Source organism: Clarias gariepinus, chromosome 5 (assembly GCF_024256425.1).
Source record: "Clarias gariepinus isolate MV-2021 ecotype Netherlands chromosome 5, CGAR_prim_01v2, whole genome shotgun sequence".
NCBI lineage: Eukaryota > Metazoa > Chordata > Actinopteri > Siluriformes > Clariidae > Clarias > Clarias gariepinus.
In genome coordinates, this window is record NC_071104.1 from 13,868,846 (window position 1) to 13,893,230 (window position 24,385).

The 24,385-nt window shown below is 36.4% G+C and overlaps 1 protein-coding gene across 1 annotated transcript; it reads right to left on the reverse strand.

The window, feature by feature from the left end:
- Positions 1 to 114: 114 nt before the first annotated feature.
- Positions 115 to 17,138, reverse strand: LOC128524331 (MORC family CW-type zinc finger protein 3-like). Its single transcript, XM_053496862.1, has 18 exons — positions 17,020 to 17,138; positions 15,928 to 16,000; positions 14,897 to 15,029; positions 14,545 to 14,771; positions 14,226 to 14,382; positions 11,430 to 11,577; positions 10,761 to 10,898; positions 10,538 to 10,657; positions 10,301 to 10,398; positions 6,838 to 6,933; positions 5,875 to 6,003; positions 5,631 to 5,705; positions 2,156 to 2,198; positions 1,504 to 1,570; positions 1,341 to 1,407; positions 931 to 1,252; positions 538 to 806; positions 115 to 359 (listed from the first exon to the last, which is right to left on the reverse strand). The coding sequence occupies exons 1-18, from the start codon at positions 17,056 to 17,058 to the stop codon at positions 209 to 211; spliced, it is 2,352 nt and encodes a 783-aa protein (XP_053352837.1). The 5' UTR covers positions 17,059 to 17,138; the 3' UTR covers positions 115 to 208.
- Between the last annotated feature and the right edge of the window lie 7,247 nt (positions 17,139 to 24,385).

Here is a 24,385-nt window from a genome sequence, read left to right on the forward strand (position 1 = left end):
TTGAGAATGAACCTTAATTTTTTTTCTGGTTACCCTCACACCCTGACAACAATGAAAAAAAAAAATATATATACAAGATATGAATCAAGATATGTCAGGCACATTAAGTACTTCTGTTTTTTTTATTCATTTTTTTTTACATTTTTATATGAACCAACCAATTCTTGAACGTGTTTAAAAGATTGTCCTCTTCTGATCATCACTGTTTTTATGAAGAGGCTGCCTCTTTCTCTTCTATAACCTGAGTAAGAATCTCATCGATGACGTCACAATCGTAATTCACCTGCTGCAGGTCCAGTGCAGGAATGAAGGTGACCAGGAGACGGGCCACTTTTTGTCTGAGGTCTCTTAATCTGAGACTAAAAAGAAGAGAAATTTTGTTTGAGTAATTGTGTTACATTTTGGTACTATGGCGTCTATCTAAAACTGAAAATAATCTACAGTTTAAAAACAAAAACTATTATTGTATAAAAAAAAATACAGATTTTACTCTAATACTACTGTCTTGTATATTTCAAACATTTCTGAAGATCTTACCTGCATAATTGTGTGTTTTTGTTTTCGTGTCCATTCTCTGGTCTGTCCTGTGTCTCTTGCTCCTGTGAGTCTCTTTCTCTTCCTGAATTCGAGGCTTCTGCAGAAGTTACTGTACTTTCCTCATAGGAGGAGGGAAAATCTGTCTGGACCTCTTTATCTGCCATAATTACCTTCACCTTTTCAATTTCTTTTTTTATCCCCTCTAAATCATTCTGCAGGCTCTTATAGCTGGTCAACAAAGTGTGTTTCTCATTTTCTAGCCTGTCCACCTGTGCATCAGATAAGAATTGCAATAAGTCATAAACTTATATCACTGATAATGCATTTTTATTTTAATGCCAACTTAATTAGATAATTTACAGTATACTAGATTTTAATGTGTATAACAATAACCTTTTCATTTTGTTCTTTTTCTTGATCTCTTATCTTATTTTGGAGCTGCTTTATCTCCTCCATGGCCTGCAGATACAGAACTTCATAGTTTTGCTGGTCCTCAGTGCTGATGTTTGTGAATTCATTGCTCTGTTCCTTCTTCCCTGTGCTCATGTTAATTCCATCATCTCCATCCTCCATCTGTGCTATTTCAGTTTCCTTAAATTGTGCTGCCTTACCATCACTATCATTCAGAAAACTATCTGGTGTGGTACCAAAACATTTTCCTCTAGCTTTCTTTTTAGGAGGGCCATCTTGATTTGGAACCAGGGCTGTTTTATTCCTGAAATACCAAAAATATTTCATTACTCAATGTATCTTTATGCCATGTTATACTAAAGGTGAATAAGACAGAGTAAGTGGCAGAGTACCTAGTGGGAGTAGAAGAGTGAGCAGTGCCCTGAGTGTCAGCAGAAGTGTTATCAAGAGATCTGGAGCCTAAAGGGTTAAAACACAGGTTACAACAATAGTGTAAATACAATAGTATTAAATGCAAAGGGATAAATACAGTACATAGATAAAACATGTCTTCACCAGTTTCTGTGTCAGAAGAGGAAATAAGGTCAGAGCTGGATGGTGTTTGCCAGGATCTCATAGGGCTCTACTGAGAAAAAACATATAAATAAAGCATACAGAACCATTGAAAACTATGAATATTTAATTAATCAAGCAATTACAGTTCTACAAATGATGACTGTTCTACAAAATGTGATCACTACTGTATGTGTATTTATTTCAGTCCTAGTTAATATAAGGATTATGCACAACTTTAGACAATCATTGTATGATGGAACAGCATGTTCCTCCCTCCTTTAAATAACACACTGATAGAGGAATTAGTGGCTTTAAACCGTCTGTTGATGGGGATATGCGCATGCATGGTGCCCTGCGAAGCAGTAGATCATTTTTACTGATGCTGTATCAGAGCTGATGCCTGCACTTTCCTCAATAGAAGAGGATAAACTAAATAACAAAAGCTGACCAATCAAAAGAAAACCCAGAGGGTTATCTTCCTAAAGCAATATAGAACAACTCATCACATACATTTAAATAGCTGCACTAAGGCCATAACTTAACATAAAAATGAGCTGTGCCAGGATTAATACACACAAAAAAAACTCAATCCTAATGTACTACTAGGGACAACTGATGCACCATTACGATGAACCATTGTAAATGACATCACCTGCTCACTGCTCTTTTCCTCTTGTATCTTCTGATTTTTCTCACTGTTTAAAAACACATACATAAAATTAGTACCAGCCAAATGTAGACACCCGTACCCATTCATGTGTTTTTGTTTTGTTCCTTGCAGTTTCAGCATTATGGATGTGACATCTGAAGAACAAATTGGTTAACAAAAGCCCCTCAAAACATGAACAAGTTTAGTATCAAGAAATAAATGTGCATAGCTTTTGCTGTATCCTTCTCAGCTAAAATCAAACAAATCTTCAGAATTCGTATAATCATTTACATCCTGAAAATATTAAATTTAAATTGTTGTTTATCGCTATTGGCATTCAACCAGTACTTATAGCCCATGGGAATGCCTTCAAGACTAAACAAAATAAAATAAAAATTCACTTAACATAAAAATGTAAGAATTATTATTATTTTATTTTTTTTAAAAAACCTCATGAGGCCTGTAGAGAAAATGCCTAGTGTTTGTAAAGCTTTAAGTTATTAAAACAAAGGGTGGTACTTCGATAGATCTGAAATATAAAACACTGTTTTAATTATTATTATTATTATTATTATTATTATTATTATTACTACATAATTACATGTGTTATATGGAGTGGTATCTCAGTGAGTTGAGGCTCTTACTAATCAGAAGGTTGGTGGTTCATGTCTCAGCTCCAACCAAGTTGCTGATGTTGAGCTCTTGAGAAAGGCCCTTAAGGCCCAGGGATGCTGTATAATTGCTGACCCTGTGCTCTAACCCCAGACGCTTAACAAAAAGTTTGAATATGCAAAGAACTGTCAAGAGTTGCTTCATCATGATTTATATAAGTAAGTGTATATGAGGTTATAGTACAGTAAGTGGGATTGGTTATTTATCATTTTGATGTTTGTTTCACTGTCTTACAGTATGTTTCTCTGTCTGATTAATGTGTTTATTTAAGCTCATGATTTCAGCCAGTCTCATTCTTGCATTGTTTGACTGTTTTTATTTATGTGTGCCTAATTGATGAGAAGCTCAGTGAATCCAGTTCTGTTCTGTTCAGTTCAATGTTTTAATTTACCTTCAATACTTAACTCTTAACTTAGCAAATACGCTCTGGCTCTTGACCCTTTTAACCTCTTTACTACTTATGTAGGCCTACTCTATTTATAAGCATAATTTGTGTCTGGCTCTCCTATAAACCACAAACAAATCTTCTTTGTTTTAGCAGTGTTAAAAACTAAGCCACTATTCGAATACAACTTAACCAGATGTTGACCCTCCTCTCTGTAGTGTATTTTGTAATTTCCTGATAGCACCACTATAATTACTATCATGTCATCAGCAAACTTCACTATAGTTTTAAAGGGGTAGATGGGTGTGCAGTCATGTGTGAATAGGGTGAAAAGGGCTAGACTGAGGACACAACCTTGTGGTGCTCCTGTATTTAGAGTGAGAGTAGATCATGTGTCTTTGCCCACCCTGACATTGTGTAGTCTATTAGTGAGACTACAAATTTCAAATTCAATCCAGAGGCAGAGTGTGGTGATTTATCCTAGTTTTTTTAGCTTGTTTACAAGTTTATGGGGGCCTATTGAATTTAGTGCAGAACTAAAGTCAACAAATAACATCCTTATATGTGTTGGGATGCTCCAGATGTGAAAAGCTTGCATGAAGTGATATTGAGAAAGCAACCTCTGTTGATCTATTTTTCATGGTAGGCAGACTGGTACTGTAGCTCTCCAGATCAGTGGGGATGTTGGTTTAGATGTGAGATAGAGCAGGGCTCTTAAAGAACCTCATAATAATTGGTGTCTGTGTAACGATAGTCATTGTGAGACCTGATTGCTTGATCTCCTGCTGCTTTGGAAATGTCAATCTTCCTCAGAGTGAATCTCACCTATGACACTCAAAGACAAGTACAGACCCATCACTGTATGTTGGTGGTGGTTGAGTTTCCACTGTGTGGATTGGTTGTTAAAGTGCACAAATAACTGATTCAGGGCTTCAGTAAGTGTGGTGTCATGGCTGGTCAGTGATGTACTAGTCTTGTAGTCTGTTATGGTTTTAATACCTATCTACATGCCGAGGACATGAGCTTGGCTTCTTTAATGCTTTTCTCAGTTTACTTTGGGCATTACTGTAAGCCAGCTTGTCCCCTGACCTGTAGACAGTCTTGCTCTGAACAAAGCCCACAGAATCTTGTCAAGCCATGGTTTTTGGGTTGGAAACACCTCTATGGTCTTGGTAGTTAACAAAGTGTCAGTACAAAAGGCTATGTAGACCAAAATGGATTAACTGTATTTTCCCAAGTCTATACAGTGTGCAAATGTCTCCCAGTGTGTATTTTAAAAACAATGAACAGGAAAGTAGGATGTTAACTGCTGGTGGTTCTGCAGATGAGAAGCCTTTATGCTGTAAGTTTTCTGATTTCTGCCCTCAGAACTATACTCTGTTTTCTGATAGCTCAAAAAACTCTGTGCTGTTTTCCAAACAATATTTTTCTGTTTTCTGAAAGGCCTGACTACTTTCTATTTTCAGATAAGCCTGTGAACCTTGCCAAAAATGCACTACTAGAGCCAATGAGGGGGTCATGCTAGCTCCTCTGCTCTCCCCTTACTGATGTAGTATTGATGCCACTGCCAGGCTACAGGAATACAGTACTGAGGTCACCGTTAGTGTTCAGAGAACCAGTGCTGTTGCCACTCTTTGAATTGAGGCATTCAGTGTCTGACTTAATGGACTTAGTCTGAGGATATGCTTAGCATTGTTCTTCAATATTAAAAGAATAAAAAATAAAAATAAATAAATAAATTGATAAATATATAAATAATTGAATGAGTCAGTGGGACCAAACTTTTTACTGCTGTATGTATTTTATCTAATAGCCAGTCATATGGTAGTAGTGCAATGAAATGTAATATTACTAGAATAGACAATTAAAGATTATTTAAAAAAAACAGTGAAACTGTGGCAGTGACGGCATCAGATTCTTGTTTTTCCTGACAGGGGCAGCATGTGTGGTCTTTTGCTGCTGTAGGAGATCCACCTTAGGATGTTGTGCACTTCGAGGTGCTTTTCTGCTCACCACAGTTGTAAAGAGGAATCATATAATTCACTGCAGACATCTGATAATTCTCCTCTGATCTCTATTATCAACATGGTATTTTAACCTGCATACCCTCCGCTCACCAGATGTGTTTTTTTGTTTCAAACCATCCTGTGTAAATTCTAGAAATTGTTGTTTGTGAAAATCTCAGGGGATCAGCACTATCTGAAGTACTTAAGTCATATTTTTTGGCACTAACAACCATGTTAATGCTTAAAATATATTTATCCCATTCTCATTGTAAAGCGGACATTAACTGAAGCTCTTGACTTCTATCTGAATAAAATTTTTATTTATTATTATTTACATTATCCTGCTGCCACACAAATTGCTTATTAGATAACCGTATAAATCAAAAGAAAGCAAATAATATGATCCAATACTCACTCCTGTTTGTAGGTTTTCTGGTATCCCCGTTGTTCATCGTCTGAATCCTCAGACTCTTCTTCAGCTTCACAACTCCTGAAAATATTAAATACTCCTGTTATTTAACACACACACACACACACACACACACACACACACACACACACACACACACACACACACACACACACACACACACACACACAGATAGATAGATAGATAGATAGAGAGAGAGAGAGAGAGAGAGAGAGAGAGAGAGGCGCACCTGTATTGGGGGTCAGAATTCATTTTGCAGAACCACTTTTTAGGGAGCCGCTCAATATCAACACAGTCTGGAAGTTTTCGCCACTTCAAGCACTGTTCACACTGAACCCAGTTTTGGTCTGGCTGTTTCCTGTCCACATACAGTTGAACAAGACATGAAAATGTGACTTGGTTTTTGGGTCAAAAAGAGGCTAGTTTAATAGGGAATGGGACATGTGAAAAAGACAGCTCTATTAACTTACAGTATAACATGTATATAACACAATAACTTAAATTACTATAAATAGCCCAACCAAACAAGTTATTCAGCATGTTTCTTAGGTGTGTGCTGAACTGACTGTATTTGTTTATTCAATTCACAACCTTAGTCCTTTTATTTTTTCTGTTTGTAACTATTCCTTGATTAGATGTTTTTATTATCTTAGCTATATCCATGAAGTTTATTGGATCCTGCATTTAACATTTGTAGACCTTTACTGTATCAACACAGAATCAAAACTTGATTCCCCCACCACCATCACCATCTACGATATACTGTAGCAAGTCACTCACATGGAAGTTACATGATTTGCCAAAGACAGTGATGTGAAGTTGGGAAAACATTCATGTTTAGTGTCTAATTTTTAATCATAACTTAGTTATGTTTGATAAAATACTAATAAGCAATTTAAACCACAAAAGCAAAGACAAGGATGAAGTGGTTACTGCAGATCAGCTCAACCTACTGTATTACACAGTACAGAATGTGTGATACTGTATGCAAGCACATATTGATTCTGTCAAATGGATTTCTGCAAACCCTTTTTTAAAGTCATATTTCACATTATTGTGATAAGAGTGTAATAGACTGGCTTCTCTCATCAACATAAAAACAAACAAACAAAAAGCCTGCTCCTGTAACACTTTTTTTTCGTGTGTGTGTGTGTGTGTGTGTGTGTGTGTCTGTGTGTGATTTTAAACTTACACAATATCCTCCAGAACATCAGGGCAGTCTTTAAATCTGTGGTGTACTTCTTTCCAATAATCCTCAAGCTTGCTACCTACACTTAGCAAGGTTCTCCTACACAGACACAAAATAGCATCTTTAAACTCACTGTATACCCACATATGTACATGTTGGCGCTCATGGGAACCATACTTATAATACTCATCCTGTACACCTATCAGCCATTAAAACATTAAAAACACCTGCCTAATACTGTGTAGGTCCGCTGTGCCTCCAAGACAACTTTGACCCATCGATGCTTGAACTACAAATCTCTTGGAAGTGTGCCATGGTATCTAATTAGATCATTTTAAATTCTGAAGGGTAGAAGGTAGGGCCTTCAGTAAGCTTGTTTATATACTGTAGCACATCCCATTGATGTCAGGGGAATTTGGGAGCAAAGTCAACACTTTGAACATTTACAGTATCATGTTTCCAAACCATATCTTGACTGTTTTTGCAGTATTGTACACTGTATAAAGTGGGACTGGGCTTAATTTACAACTGTTGAATTAAAATTTGTGACAAGTGCATAATAAAGTTTACTAACTGCATTCTGGAGTCAAATTAAGCTGATTTAAACAAATGCTGATTATTTATTAATTCCATTTCAAGTTAATTTTTTTTTATAATTTTTTTTTTATTTTGATTACATTTTTCTGGCCATGTCACAACTAAAGAAATTTTGTAAATTTTACTTATTTAGAGAGACTAGCTTAAGACTGCCATACAAGTTTTTACATCCAGACAAGGTGCCACATGCTGCAGGATATGCATCTTACGGTGAGATTAGTTTACTAAGTAATAAGTATGTACAAATAATGTACATCATTTTGTAGCAGTTAATATATATATATATATATATATATATATATATATATATATATATATATATATATATATATATATATATTTTTTTTTTTTTTTTTTTTTTTTTTTACAGAAAGTTGTGAAATATACAAATTTTATTGTGTGGTTAAATTCAGTTAAGCTTTTTCCTCTCAGTCTGTTCTAAAGCAACAATGTCCTCTCAGTCTGCTCTGTTCTTATTTGGCTAAAAGTCAAGCTTAGCATGGTAGTTAGTTCAGTGTGTGAATTTTATTACAATGTGCATTATATAGTATATAATATTCTTTAAAGAGGCAGCCGGGCTAGTCAATGTTTCATAGTTTCAACGTTAGCTCCCAACACACACACACTTTAACAAGTGATTAGCTGACGTCAACACTGAGTGCCTAACTGCAACAGTTAACCGTTGCACTAAATGTGAGTAATTAACTTAAAGATTTACATTTTGTGTTTTAAATTGAGCTCAATATAAAATATTAAATTAAAGGGGACACGTGTAGTAACAGAATATTGTATGTTTCTTTATGATGAATATGGCCCACCTTTGTAATAGTCTCATAATGCTGTTTGCTAGTTTTAATGATGAAATAAAAACTCTTGATGTTTCAGATAAAACAGTAATTGTAACATAGTGGGAGTATGTTCTTTTTTGATACACAAAGTATACAGTTACTGTCCATTTTACCAGCTTCCGATGCTGCATTTAAAAAAAAAATGTTGAACAATGTTTATGGTGTCTAAATGGTGTCTAAATGCTAATCCTGTTGTTTTTATATTAACCCAGCACAAGCATTTACTGTAAGTAACTTAGAAATATTACAATTGTTTCAATGTGACATTTAATATTATTGAGTAGATTTGATTTTTTATTTAACTGTATTTAGGTGCAGATAAGGATTTATATGTAAAAGTAAATCAGGTTCACTTAAATATTTAATTAATGTTAGTAAATTTTTCTCAGATATTCAATAAAAATAAACCAATCTCTTCCAGATTTCTCTCAGATATTCATTGAATGTAACACATTTTTTTAGTAAAAGTAAAACTTTCCTTAAAATGATTTAACTTAGCTTAACATATTTATGCTGAATACATTATATTTTCGACAGTTAATATTAATTGCAACACAATAAAAGACTTGATTTCATTTACAATTGAATACTGTAAATATTTTGTCTTACATTTAAATAATTTATCCTATGTTTCTTACTCATTATTATAGTAGTAAAATTTACTTAAATATGTTAGATGTCACTTTGTTGCCATAATTTTTTTAAGTAAACCCTAGGTCAAATTTTTTACAGTTTAGGGTGCATCACTGTGTAGAGAATGAATAGTGTTACTTGGTCTGATTATTTGATTCCTTCGTGAACACATGCTTTGACAAGGCCGTGCCTCGATGCAGCATACCAGCTGAGCTCACAGTAACCAACTACTTCCAAGAGCAACTTTCTATGTCTGATGTACTGTATAGCCTTTTTTTTTTGTTTGTTTTGTTGTTGTTTTTTTTTTACAAAATTTACTAAAGATTATAATTAGCTCTTTTTTAATTCTCTGGAGTATCATGGCATGCCATGTCCCGCCTACATCTCAAGCTAGGTCATAATCACCTGCTCACTCCTGCTCCATGATCCGCCCCACTCCTTGCTTTTCACCGCCTCATTCATCATTCCAAACACACCTGTTCTCAATAACAGATCATCACACCTCTCTATTTAACATGTCGTCAAAAACGCCTGAGATTGTGTGCTATCCATGCCCAGTATTCCAGCATTTCATTCTGCTTTGACCTTCCGGATCTCGACTTTGTCTCACGTTATGAATTTCCTGCCTCCTTGGATTCCGAGGACATGCAAACTCCACACACACGGAGGCGGGAATTGAATCTGGCCAGTAATCGGACCCGGTCCCTGGAGGTGCAAGGCGACACTGCTAACCACTAAGCCACCATGCTGCCTGGTAAACACTACAAAATAAAATGATAAAAAGAATAACTGGCTAATTGAATGTGCCTTTCAGTGTATTTATTGATTGTTTGACTCTCAGAAAATATTTTTTTTGGGGGGGGATTTTTTTCCCGATTTTCTCCCTAATTTACTCGTGTCCAATTCCTTTTCATCACTAGGGGGCTCCCACATTAAGGCTACTCCTACCACTCAGTCGGGAGGGCCGAAGACTATCACATGTTTCCTCCGAACCACGTGTCCGCTCCTTCTGCTTGCGTGAGCTCACAGATGCTTCTGATTGGCTGTAGAGCCGTGATTAATGTGGGTGCACAAAGTACCTCTCATCCAGCCCCTCTGAGAGAGCTCAGCCAATCAGTTCTCTCTAGACCTCCAGCTGCGAGAGGTTACAGCATCACCCGGGAACCGAACCAGCGATCTCCGGATCATAGGGCAAACACTTTACCACTGCGACATTTAGAGGCCATACTCTCAGAAGATCTTGATGAAAATGGATTTGTATTTTGTGTTCCCTTGTTACTATCATATTTTTAAAACTAAAAAAAAAAAAACTTTGTGAAACTGAAATAAATTCCTTCACATTTTACATGCAAGCCAGACGTCATCTAGAAATTTTACCTCAAACACACCTATACTCATCTGTACTGTCAAAGTCCTGCTTGTTGTGAGTTGGTGTAAGGTAGTTACACTCGATCACTCCGATAACTCCCACTCCTGTGCTGTTGGCCTGTTGACACAACATTATGAACACTAAATGAATTTAAAAATATTTTCATATTCTTGCTTGGTTTTCCCATCCCATTCTGTGCCTGTATGCAGATTATTACAGACAAACATCAAACTTATATAAACTGTACAGTCCTTACCCTGCGCTGACAGGCAACACGCTCATAGGCTTTGATGAGGCGGTTTTTGTGGTACATCATCAATCCATAGTGATCTTTGTTCTTTGTATTGAAGCCAAATGAGATTGTTATTCCCTTTTTCTGAGAAAGACTTAAGGAACACAGCATTTGTAATGGGTTGTAAGATAACTGAGTGCTTATTTTCTCACACTTTCTGCTGCTTTAATACTTGGAATAAGGATACAAGGGTAGGATTACACACAGGTTTGTATGAGTCTTTTAACACATTTGCTAGAGTTTTAGTGACATACTGAGCCTCAACCTTCTGCCCTTGAAGGATGACCTGCATTCTTGGCTTCAGGTACAAGATACTACAGTATGCCTGAATCAAATAAACACAAACTTGATTACATACATATAAGAGGTTATAAAAGACAGTGTTGTTCATAAATATTGGAACAATGTTGAGCCTTTTGACTCTTGGCCTCTTTACACTATAACATTAAATTCGAAATGAAACACTAAAGATGTGAGCTACAGTAAATCAAGAACTTCAGCTTTAATCTCACAATCGCTCATACGCCCCTATTTCATATATACTTTACATGGTTGACCTCTATCACACATTGTAAGGTGTTGTCTTATCTATGAATTGTGGTTGTGTTTATCTATAAAAAAGGTTGTGTTTTATCTATGAATGTTGTTTTCCCTGTAAATGCTTTGATTTTGATTTTCTATTTCTTCTTCTACCTGATGGAAATTGATTAGATTTTTGTCTGGAACCAAATAATAATGAAGATTAAATTAATTCTTACTGTATATCTTGTTCCTGGAAGAACGCTGTTATCTCAGCAAACTAAACTAGTGACCTCTAACAATTAATAATTTGCAAATTCCATAAATGAAATCTCACCCGCAATGAATATTCACTTTCTGGCACTGACATGATAGTCCCTGCCTGCTGCTTTTTTGTCCCCCTGGTGCTCTCGTACACATCAGAAAGAATCTGCAAGTCATAGCGGTCCCTTTCAAAGTCAAATTCCAGGCTTTCTGTAGATGTTCTGCAACAGAATATTTTAAAGTGTAACCATTAGTTACATATTATAATATAATTTTAGAATCTGACCCTTTTCTCAGGTTTCTATTAATAGATAAATAAGTAGATACAGTATCTGTCTTTTTGCAGCATAGCACAAGTGGTGCATGTCGCCTAAATAATAGTTTTTCTCTCTCACACACACACACACACACACACACACACACACACACACACATACTGTATATACGCCGCTCATAACATTAAGTTAGACGACTATAAAGACTTTTGTTGCATGTACAGTATCTGTGGAGTAGCCCCGCAGCCCTGGCCAGCAGTTTATTTCATTCTTAAAAATAACCTTCTGTGCTATCAAAACAAATTACATGAGACTAACTGTGATCTCTTAATGGCAAAGGAGGACACTATAACGAACCTTGTGCATTCCATGTCCTTTGGGGACCATTTGGAAGTAAGAAACACCATCTAGAAAATAAAGGATCGGTTTCACTGGCTGGGGATCAATGAGGAGGTACGCAACTTATGCCAATGCTGACCCCCCTGTCAACTAACAGCACCTGCTAAGCCCACCCACACTCCGCTTATTCCACTGCTGATCATTAACATACCCTTCAAGGGGGTTGGCATGGATCTGGTCTGACCCAAATCTGCAAAAGGTCACAAGCACTTCCTAGTTAAGGTGGATTATGCCACGCATTACTCCGAGGCAGTCCCACTGAGGAAAGCCACCTCAGAGAACATCGTGAGAGAGCTGGAGCAGCTCTTCTGCAGAGCCGGCCTCCACAAAAAAAATACTCACCAACCTAGGTACGCCATTCATGTCAAAACTCACGTGTAATTTCTGCAGGCTGTTGCAGATCAAGCAGATTGCTGACAGTGACATGTCATGACAGTGTGCCACTCGCAGACCAACAGGCTTGGTCGAAATAGTTAACCGAAAACTAAAACAGATTCTCCTGGGTGGGTAAATGAAATCGGGTGAAATTGAGACCAGATGCTGCCTCACGTCCCATCATGGTCTGTTTGATGTAGCCAAAAAAGCCTGGGAGAAGCAGCCCTCTCCATTCTGATCAGTTACTGAATATGGGTTAGGGTTAGAGTTAGGGAGTTCTCTATCAAGACCTAAAATTAAACATTAATAAAGTTCCCTCTCTGGAACAACAGCACATGGCAAAGGCAACAGGGGAGCAGAAGCAAGCCTAAGACCGGCTGGCTCAGAGAAGTTCAGGGTGAGTGACTATGTATTGTTGCTTCTCCCCAGTGCTACATGTAAGTTTCTGGCCCAGTGGCAAGGACCCTTCAGCGTTGTGGAAAGAGTCGGGCCTAACTATTGTCTGCAACAGCCGGGTAAGCACAAGTGCACTGAGCTGTACCGTATTAATTTTTTAAAAAAGTAGATCAAACCCATACTGCTCTCCTCAGCCCTTGTCTCTCTCTTGCTATGCCACTGAACAGAGCCACCATTACACCATTTTTCTACTGAAGGCCAAAGCATGACATTGTGGTCCATTCATGTAGTTGGGAGAATCATCTACACCACCTCTGAAAGATCTTGGGCAAGCTGCGGAAAGTAGATCTCACTGCTAACCCCCAGAAGTGACATTTGGAGCTAACCGAGGCACATTACTTAGGGTATCACATTGGGTGCGACATGCTAAGAAGAAAAGAAGAAGAAATTGGAGGCAATCCAATCTTGATTCCACCCAACAACGAAAAGATGTGCCTTTTTGGGGCTGGCAAATTATTATCTATGTTTTGTGCCTTTTTTCTCCTCTGTGGCAGCACCCCTATCATATCCATGAAAAAAGGACCAGGGCTCGATTTGAGGGGGGATGGCATCTTTCCCTGTTGAAAAAATGACAAAAACCATCCCCTTTGTATAAAATGTGAATGTGTACGAATCTAAGTTATAAAATGAAATGATTGACAGCTTTACCCAATTTGTGTAATTTCATTCTCAATTTAAAGAAGAGGTTTTGTTTTTTCATTAGACTTTGTGGCTACTACATCTACATGCTTGGGTACAAAAGGGTAAAACATTAAATTTTAAATGCCATAATAGTAATTTGATGATTTGTGTGTGTGTGTGTATGTGTGTGTGTGTGTGTGTGTGTGTGTGTGTGTGTGTGTGTGAGAGAGAGAGAGAGAGAGAGAGAGACTGGTGCATACAGTACTATTAAATTTAATTATTTAATTTCTAATGTTTATGTAGATTTTAATTTCTAACTTTTATGTAGATTTTTATCCTACTCTTATAATGCTCCTCAGATAAAAGCCATGGAAAGGATCAAATGATAGTTTTGACAATGTTTAATGCATGTGTTTTGATGGCTCTAAGATGACTTAATTAAGCTTACATTTTGTTAATAAAACTGTTATTAACTATTTGATATGTTTTGAAATCATTTTGTATGGTTAGTTATGAAAATAAATAAATAAAATAAAATAATTCCATACACCATCCCCCTTGAATTCTTTTTACAAATTCGACCACTGGAAAGGAATGCTGGAGAAGGTCTGCTGGACAGCCAAGGAAGAGCAGGCATTCAATATGTTAAAGACCAACTGCACAAACCCCCCTGTCCCTGGAACCCCAATTTTAACTGCCCCTTGGGTGTGTACTGTATGTGTGTGTGTTTTCACAAAAGTCACCTGCGTAGGTTCCAGATGATGATGCGGGTTCCACTTTTTGATTTGTTGCACAGCCCATCAATGACACTGAACTCAGACATCAGGTCTTCTTTTGTGTTAAACAGAGAATGTGTCAGGATATCATGAAGGGACTCCTCATACTCTGGTGCAACACCGAGTAAACAGGGAGGTTAAGGATTAAACAGCACAGAAGATCTTTAAACTCTCAAAAAGCATTTATTTAACCTTTTGTGTCAGTAACTGTATAGTGCTGCTGTTCAACATTCCTATTATATCAAGCCATCTCTCTATCTGTTTCCAAAGGATAGGTAAAGGATATCATCTGTGTGTCCAGTGCTGGTGAACTCGACAATAGGTACTATGACATCTTCTGCTTTTATCTTCTCAAGGTAAGTCTGTGACAATAGACCCACACACATGGTGCCAGCTTTCTTTGAGAAGACGATTGCATCCTTCCCCAAGCGCATGGAGCCTGACTTAAAACCATTACCATACTGGCCCACTGGGGCATGGCCTTTTACTGTCTTCTTATCACTGAAACCAAAACTGAGAGAGAGAGAGAGAGAGAGAGAGAGAGAGAGAGAGATTGTATATTGCACATTAACAAATCTTAATTGCCAGATGATTTATTTGCCCTTTAAAGGATAATGCCAGCATGATCGCAGTCCTACCTGAGCATTTTGTGCATCTTATCATAATCCATGCCTTTTCCATTATCCATAAATATAAGGCAAGCCTGTTCTTTGATTGAGGTTTTATCTATCCAAAATTGTTTTGCATTGACATCTGGGTCATAAGCATTGTCTGACAGTAGGAAAAAAAACAAGGAAAAGAAAATAAATAAATAAATAACGTCAAATGTTGCTAAGTCAAATTTACAGGTGAGAAAATATAAAGATATTCAAAGCATGCACTAGTGTGTAGAATAACATAACACAGTTATGAGAGTAAAGCTACTTTTATTTCTTTATATAATCCCCAGCTAATACAGTATGCACTTATCCCTGCATTTTCATTAGTGCTCGACTACTGTCAATGTACTTTAGGAAGTTTTTTCTGTATGCCAGAGACATGATCGAACTGCATGTTTCAAATCATTGTCACTGCAGAAACAGCAGTGGGATTGTCATTTTTTGATTTATGATTTTCTTCAAAACATTCGCGTCATTCAAATGTTTTACTCTGGCAAAGTGTCTTATCACCATCCTGTGCTTAAAGTCTTCTGTAAATGTCAATCAGTTTTACGTCTTCTTTCATGAGCAATTTCAACACAACATGCTGTTCCTGATGCTTGCACTAACATGGCTGCACTTCATTTTGCTTAACATGCCTGACATGTACCACCATGCAGTAAGACAAGACACATTTCAACACAATTAAGAGATGTGCTTGAACTTCTTCCTCTGCTCATAAGTATTATAAAAACAAGTAGTATTATAAAAATAAAAGCATACAAGCATGTATGCACACTCACAAAAGAATCTCAAAAAATGCATTCTCTGTTTAGATTCAGATACATACATATTTTATTTCCTTGTTGTCTACAAAATGTACATTCTGTTTAACGGTTAATCTTATACTTGCCTTTTTCAAGCCACCAGAATATTTTTTATAGTTCAGAATGTTGAAGATTAAATTCTCAAAAAATGGTCCAATCGGATGTATGCAGTGGAAGAAAAAAGGAGTGAAAGTATTGACTCACCGATGAGTTCTGCTATAGCACTGAAGGGCCAGGTGTGGCTAGTGGAGTTTGAGTGCAGATATCGTGGATTAATCTTCAAGAGAAAAAACATATACGAACATTAAGTTTCAACACAAAAGGCAGTTAAGAGCAACATATACAGTAGTAATTTATAGATAGATTCCATACAGATCGAATTGCAACGCAAAAAAAATAATAATAATTGTTATTAGAAAAGTAATTAAAAGTTTTTGTTCAATTTATGTAATTAACATTCTATTTTGCTTTAGGAAATTTTGGCACTGTTACTGACAATATGACAATATTTATCATATTACTCTCATTATTACATAGGACTCTGAACCATAAGGCAATATTAAAAATGGATAAAAGTAGTATCTGCCCTCACACATCTGCCCTGCCCTCAAACATTGTGACTAACAGGGAGAGGCTTTCAGTTACAGATGACTAGCAATATTTTTTTTTTACAGGACAAACACATTGCTGTTGTGCCATTTGAAAGCCAGCCTTAGGGTATTTTTTTATATATATTTATTTCCCCATGTTAACTAGGGGAAAAAATTCTGATAGCAGCCTGTCACATGTTGCACAATAGTAACTACTGTATAGTAGTTCAAAATTCTGTAGGTACAAAGAAACAAAGTCATATTACACCAGTTTTAGCTTTAATTCCTAAGTTCTAATTAATTGTAGTATTAGGTAGACAATATTGGTGACTTTTAAAGTCTAAATGGAATAGATTACAGACATGATTTGCACACACACTGCTTCTAGACATTAAAAACCTACTGTATTACACAGCCTCTGCTGGTTTTTCCTGACTGAAGAACAGCCACAACTGCCTGAGTAAAGCTCTGATGAAATGAAAGTGAAAGTTATTCTACCAACAAAAAGGTAATAATGTTACTAGAAATGAAACTGTACCCTGACAGATGTACTTTAGTTTATCAGTTTCAACAGTTTTTTTTTACACAACACACACTTATTCAGTCCACATGTAATATCTATTTGTAATTTAAAACAACAAAAGTTCTTAATGTTTATTGCTACAGTGGTTATGATTTAGTCTAGGTAAAACTCATAAGTACTTACTGAACTTAAAGGTATTCCTCTATTTGTTCGAGCTGTCATCTTAATCCAAAACTTCTGTTTTTAGTTCCAAAGTGAGCTTCTTATTAAGGAAGATGTTTTCTGCTGTTTTGAAATACAGTGCATTGACTTTTATACACGTTGGAGAAACTCCACCCCATGTGTCTTAACAGAGAGGGTGGACATAATCTTACATTCAGTGATTCATTAGTTTGACATTCTGCCAGCCTTCAATCAGATCTATCACTATTGTATATTTCATGTCTGGAAATGGTTCTCAACTGTCCCTTTATACAGGTATTTAACACAACTAATTATATTACCATAATATTACTAATACAATTTTAAACATCTAAACTGGATATATTAAGCAATAAGTAGCAATAAAATTTAATTAAAATAGCATTTCTCATGAAAAAGAAGCGAAAGAATTTAAGAGATCTGACTTTAAAGAGAAGCAAACCACATTTATTCATATGTATCTTGTTCCATGTGGCACTGAAATACCAAGGAAAACTCATTCTGTGATATAATACCTTGTGCACCTCAGCAATTTATAAGCTGAGAGGACTGAAGAGAGTAGACAGGAATACAGGGAGATGCAGAGTAAGGTAAAGGTAGAGGTGGCAAAGGCCAAACAAAGAGCATATGAGGACTTGTATGCTAGGCTAGACAGTAAGGAGGGAGAGGTGGATCTGTACAGGTTGGCAAGGCAGAGAGATAGAGATGGGAAGGATGTGCAGCAGGTTAGAGTGATTAAAGATAGAGATGGAAATGTACTGACAGATGCCAGGAGGGTGATGGGAAGATGGAAGGAGTACTTTAAGGAGTTGATGAATGAGAAAAACGAAAGAGAACAAAGAGGAGAAGAAGTGACTGTTGTCAATAAAATAAAAAGAAAATAAATTTAAAAAAATCATTTTGATTGGTCAAATAGGCTTTCCTTCAACCCAGTTTCCACTTCCAGTTGTACTGGTATGAGAGTGCCAGATCAAGCCTGATTTAGAAAGCTAAGCAGGCTTGACCCTGGGTAGTGCTTGGATGGGAGACCACCTGATCCTGTAAGCTTTTCAGTTTTATTTCTCATATAGTTTTTTTTTTTTTTTTTTTTTTTTTTTTAAAGAAAATAAATTAAAAATAAATCATTTTAATTGGTCAAATAGGCCTTTCTTTAACACAGTTTCCACTTCTATTTGTACTGGTATGAGAGTGCCAGATCAAGCCTGATTTAGAAAGCTAAGCAGGCTTGACCCTGGGTAGTGCTTTGATGGGAGACCACCTGGTCCTGTAAGCTTTTCTGTTTTATTCCTCATGTTTTTTTTTTTTTAAATAAATGAAAAAGAAATCATTTTAATTGATCAAATAGGCCTTTCTTCAAGCGAGTTTCCACTTCCAGTTGTACTGGTATGAGACTGCCAGATCAAGCCTGATTTAGAAACCTAAGCACGCTTGACCCTGGGTAGTGCTTGGATGGGAGACCACCTGATCCTGTAAGCTTTTCAGTTTTATTCCTCATATAGTTTTTTTTTTTTTTTATTAAGAAAATAAATTAAAAATAAATCATTTTAATTGGTCAAATAGGCCTTCCTTCAAACCAGTTTCCACTTCTAGTTGTACTGGTATGAGAGTGCCAGATCAAGCCTGATTTAGAAAGCTAAGCAGGCTTGACCCTGGGTAGTGCTTGGATGGGAGACCACCTGATCCTGTAAGCTTTTCAGTTTTATTCCTCATATAGAGTTTTTTTTTTTTTTTTTTTTTTTTTAAATAAGAAAATAAAAAAATAAAAAATCATTTTAATTGGTCAAATAGGCCTTCCTTCAACCCAGTTTCCACTTCTAGTTGTACTGGTATGAGAGTGCCAGATCAAGCCTGATTTAGAAAGCTATGCAGGCTTGACCATGGGTAGTGCTTGGATGGGAGACCACCTGATCCTGTAAGCTTTTCAGTTTTATTCCTCATATAGTTTTTTTTTTGTTTGTTTTAAACTAAGTAAATAAATTAAAAATAAATCATTTTAATTGGTCAAATAGGCCTCCCTTCAACCCAGTTTCCACTTCTAGTTGTACTGGTATGAGAGTGCCAGATCAAGCCTGATTTAGAAAGCTAAGCAGGCTTGACCCTGGGTAGTGCTTGGATGGGAGACCACCTGATACTGTAAGCTTTTCAGTTTTATTCCTCATATAGTTTTTTTTTTTTTTTTTTTTTTTTTTTTAAATAAAAAAAAAAAGAAAATAAATTAAAAATAAATCATTTTAATTGGTCAAATAGGCGTTCCTTCAACCCAGTTTCCACTTCTAGTTGTACTTGTATGAGAGTGCCAGATCAAGCCTGATTTAGAAAGCTAAGCAGGCTCGACCCTGGGTAGTGCTTGGATGGGAGACCACCTGGTCCTCTAAGCTTTTCAGTTTTATTCCTCATGTAGTCTTTTTTTTTTTTCTAATAAAATAAAAATAAATCATTTTAATTGGTCAAATAGGCCTTCCTTCAACCAAGTTTCCACTTCTAGTTGTACTGGTATGAGAGTGCCAGATCAAGCCTGATTTAGAAAGCTAAGCAGACTTGACCCTGGGTAGTGCTTGCATGGGAGACTGTCTGGTCCTTTAAGCTTTTCAGTTTTATTCCTTATGTGTTTTTTTTTTTTTTTTTAATAAATAAAAAAGAAATCATCTTAATTGGTCAAATAGGCCTTCCTTCAAGCCAGTTTCCACTTCCAGTTGTACTGGTATGAGAGTGCCAGATCAAGCCTGATTTAGAAACCTAAGCACGCTTGACCCTGGGTAGTGCTTGGAGGGGAGACCACCTGGTCCTGTAAGCTTTTCAGTTTTATTCCTCATATATATAAAAAAAAAAAAAAAAAAAAAAAGAAAATAAATGAAAAATAAATAATTTTAATTGGTCAAATAGGCCTTTCTTCAACCCAGTTTCCACTTCTAGTTGTACTGGTATGAGAGTGCCAGATCAAGCCTGATTTAGAAAGCTAAGCAGGCTTGACCCTGGGTAGTGCTTGGATGGGAGACCACCTGATCCTGTAAGCTTTTCAGTTTTATTCCTCATATAGGTTTTTTTTTTTTTTTTTTTTTTTTTTTAAATAAGAAAATAAATTACAAATAAATCATTTTAATTGGTCAAATAGGCCTTCCTTCAACCCAGTTTCCACTTCTAGTTGTACTGGTATGAGAGTGCCAGATCAAGCCTGATTTAGAAAGCTAAGCAGACTTGACCCTGGGTAGTGCTTGGATGGGAGACCACCTGATCCTGTAAGCTTTTCAGTTTTATTCCTCATGTTTTTTTTTTTTTTTTTAATAAATGAAAAAGAAATCATTTTAATTGGTCAAATAGGCCTTTCTTCAAGCGAGTTTCCACTTCCAGTTGTACTGGTATGAGAATTCCAGATCAAGCCTGATTTAGAAAGCTAAGCAGACTTGACCCTGGGTAGTGCTTGCATGGGAGACCGTCTGGTCCTGTAAGCTTTTCAGTTTTATTCCTCATATAGTTTTTTTTTTTAAATAAGAAAATAAATTTAAAATAAATCATTTTAATTGGTCAAATAGGCATCCCTTCAACCCAGTTTCCACTTCTAGTTGTACTGGTATAAGAGTGCCAGATCAAGCCTGATTTACAAAGCTAAGCAGGCTTGACCCTGGGTAGTGCTTGGATGGGAGACCACCTGATCCTGTAAGCTTTTCAGTTTTATTCCTCATATAGTTTTTTTTTGTTTGTTTGTTTTAAACTAAGAAAATAAATTAAAAATAAATCATTTTAATTGGTCAAATAGGCCTTCCTTCAACCCAGTTTCCACTTCTAGTTGTACTGGTATGAGAGTGCCAGATCAAGCCTGATTTAGAAAGCTAAGCAGGCTTGACCCTGGGTATTGCTTGACTGGGAGACCACCTGATCCTGTAAGCTTTTCAGTTTTATTCCTCATATAGGGTTTTTTTTTTTTTTTTTTTTTTAATTAAGAAAATAAATGAAAAATAAATCATTTTAATTGGTCAAATAGGCCTCCCTTCAACCCAGTTTCCACTTCTAGTTGTACTGGTATGAGAGTGCCAGATCAAGCCTGATTTAGAAAGCTAAGCAGGCTTGACCCTGGGTAGTGCTTGGATGGGAGACCACCTGATCCTGTAAGCTTTTCAGTTTTATTCCTCATATAGTTTTTTTTTTTTAATAAGAAAATAAATTTAAAATAAATCATTTTAATTGGTCAAATAGGCCTCCCTTCAACCCAGTTTCCACTTCTAGTTGTACTGGTATAAGAGTGCCAGATCAAGCCTGATTTAGAAAGCTAAGCAGGCTTGACCCTGGGTAGTGCTTGAATGGGAGACCACCTGATCCTGTAAGCTTTTCAGTTTTATTCCTCATATAGTTTTTTTTTTTTTTTTAATTGGTCAAATAGGCCTCCCTTCAACCCAGTTTTCACTTCTAGTTGTACTGGTATGAGAGTGCCAGATCAAGCCTGATTTAGAAAGCTAAGCAGGCTTGACCCTGGGTAGTGCTTGGATGGGAGACCACCTGATCCTGTAAGCTTTTCAGTTTTATTCCTCATATAGTTTTTTTTTTTTAATTGGTCAAATAGGCGTTCCTTCAACCCAGTTTCCACTTCTAGTTGTACTGGTATGAGAGTGCCAGATCAAGCCTGATTTAGAAAGCTAAGCAGGCTTGACCCTGGGTAGTGCTTGGATGGGAGACCACCTGATCCTGTAAGCTTTTCAGTTTTATTCCTCATATAGTTTTTTTTTTTTAAATAAGAAAATAAATTTAAAATAAATCATTTTAATTGGTCAAATGGGCCTTCCTTCAACCCAGTTTCCACTTCTAGTTGTACTGGTATGAAAGTGCCAGATCAAGCCTGATTTAGAAAGCTAAGCAGGCTTGACCCTGGGTAGTGCTTGGATGGGAGACCACCTGATCCTGTAAGCTTTTCAGTTTTATTCCTCATATAGTTTTTTTTTTTTTAAATAAGGAAATAAATTTAAAATAAATCATTTTAATTGGTCAAATAGGCCTCCCTTCAACCCAGTTTCCACATCTAGTTGTACTGGTATGAGAGTGCCAGATCAAGCCTGATTTAGAAAGCTAAGCAGGCTTGACCCTGGTTAGTGCTTGGATGGGAGACTACCTGATCCTGTAAGCTTTTCACTTTTATTTCTCATATAGTTTTTTTTTTTTTTTAAATAAGAAAATAAATTAAAAATAAATCATTTTAATTGGTCAAATAGGCCTTCCTTCAACCCAGTTTCCACTTTTAGTTGTACTGGTATGAGAGTGCCAGATTAAGCCTGATTTAGAAAGCTAAGCAGGCTTGACCCTGGGTAGTGCTTGGATGGGAGACCACCTGATCCTGTAAGCTTTTCAGTTTTATTCCTCATATAGTTTTTTTTTTTTTTTTAAATAGAGAAAATAAATTAAAAATAAATCATTTTAATTGGTCAAATAGGCCTTCCTTCAACCCAGTTTCCACTTCTAGTTGTACTGGTATGAGGGTGCCAGATCAAGCCTGATTTAGAAAGCTAAGCAGGCTTGACCCTGGGTAGTGCTTGGATGGGAGACCACCTGATCCTGTAAGCTTTTCAGTTTTATTCCTCATATAGTGTTTTTTTTTTTTTAAATAAGAAAATAAATTAAAAATAAATCATTTTAATTGGTCAAATGGGCCTTCCTTCAACCCAGTTTCCACTTCTAGTTGAACTGGTATGAGAGTGCCAGATCAAGCCTGATTTAGAAAGCTAAGCAGGCTTGACCCTGCGTAGTGCTTGGATGGGAGACCTCCTGATCCTGTAAGCTTTTCAGTTTTATTCCTCATATAGTCTTTTTTATTTTTTTTTTTTAAATAAGAAAATAAATTAAAATAAATCATTTTAATTGGTCAAATAGGCCTTCCTTCAACCCACTTTCCACTTCTAGTTGTACTGGTATGAGAGTGCCAGATCAAGCCTGATTTAGAAAGCTAAGCAGGCTTGACCCTGGGTAGTGCTTGGATGGGAGACCACCTGATCCTGTAAGCTTTTCAGTTTTATTCTTCATATAGTTTTTTTTTTTTAAATTGGTCAAATAGGCGTTCCTTCAACCCAGTTTCCACTTCTAGTTGTACTGGTATGAGAGTGCCAGATCAAGCCTGATTTAGAAAGCTAAGCAGGCTTGACCCTGGGTAGTGCTTGGATGGGAGACCACCTGATCCTGTAAGCTTTTCAGTTTTATTCCTCATATAGTTTTTTTTTTTTTTAAATAAGAAAATAAATTTAAAATAAATCATTTTAATTGGTCAAATAGGCCTCCCTTCAACCCAGTTTCCACTTCTAGTTGTACTGGTATGAGAGTGCCAGATCAAGCTTAATTTAGAAAGCTAAGCAGGCTTGACCCTGGTTAGTGCTTGGATGGGAGACCACCTGATCCTCTAAGCTTTTCAGTTTTATTCCTCATATAGTTTTTTTTTTTTTTTAAAGAAAATAAATTAAAAATAAATCATTTTAATTGGTCAAATAGGCCTTCATTCAACCCAGTTTCCACTTCTAGTTGTACTGGTATGAGAGTGCCAGATCAAGCCTGATTTAGAAAGCTAAGCAGGCTTGACCCTGGGTAGTGCTTGGATGGGAGACCACCTGATCCTGTAAGCTTTTCAGTTTTATTCCTCATATAGTCTTTTTTATTATTTTTTTTAAATAAGAAAATAAATTAAAATAAATCATTTTAATTGGTCAAATAGGCCTTCCTTCAACCCACTTTCCACTTCTAGTTGTACTGGTATGAGAGTGCCAGATCAAGCCTGATTTAGAAAGCTAAGCAGGCTTGACCCTGCGTAGTGCTTGGATGGGAGACCTCCTGATCCTGTAAGCTTTTCAGTTTTATTCCTCATATAGTGTTTTTTTTTTTTTAAATAAGAAAATAAATTAAAAATAAATCATTTTAATTGGTCAATTGGGCCTTCCTTCAACCCAGTTTCCACTTCTAGTTGTACTGGTATGAGAGTGCCAGATCAAGCCTGATTTAGAAAGCTAAGCAGGCTTGTCCCTGGGTAGTGCTTGGATGGGAGACCACCTGATCCTGTAAGCTTTTCAGTTTTATTCTTCATATAGTTTTTTTTTTTAATTGGTCAAATAGGCGTTCCTTCAACCCAGTTTCCACTTCTAGTTGTACTGGTATGAGAGTGCCAGATCAAGCCTGATTTAGAAAGCTAAGCAGGCTTGACCCTGGGTAGTGCTTGGATGGGAGACCACCTGATCCTGTAAGCTTTTCAGTTTTATTCCTCATATAGTTTTTTTTTTTTTTAAATAAGAAAATAAATTAAAAATAAATCATTTTAATTGGTCAAATAGGCCTTCCTTCAACCCAGTTTCCACTTCTAGTTGTACTGGTATGAGAGTGCCAGATC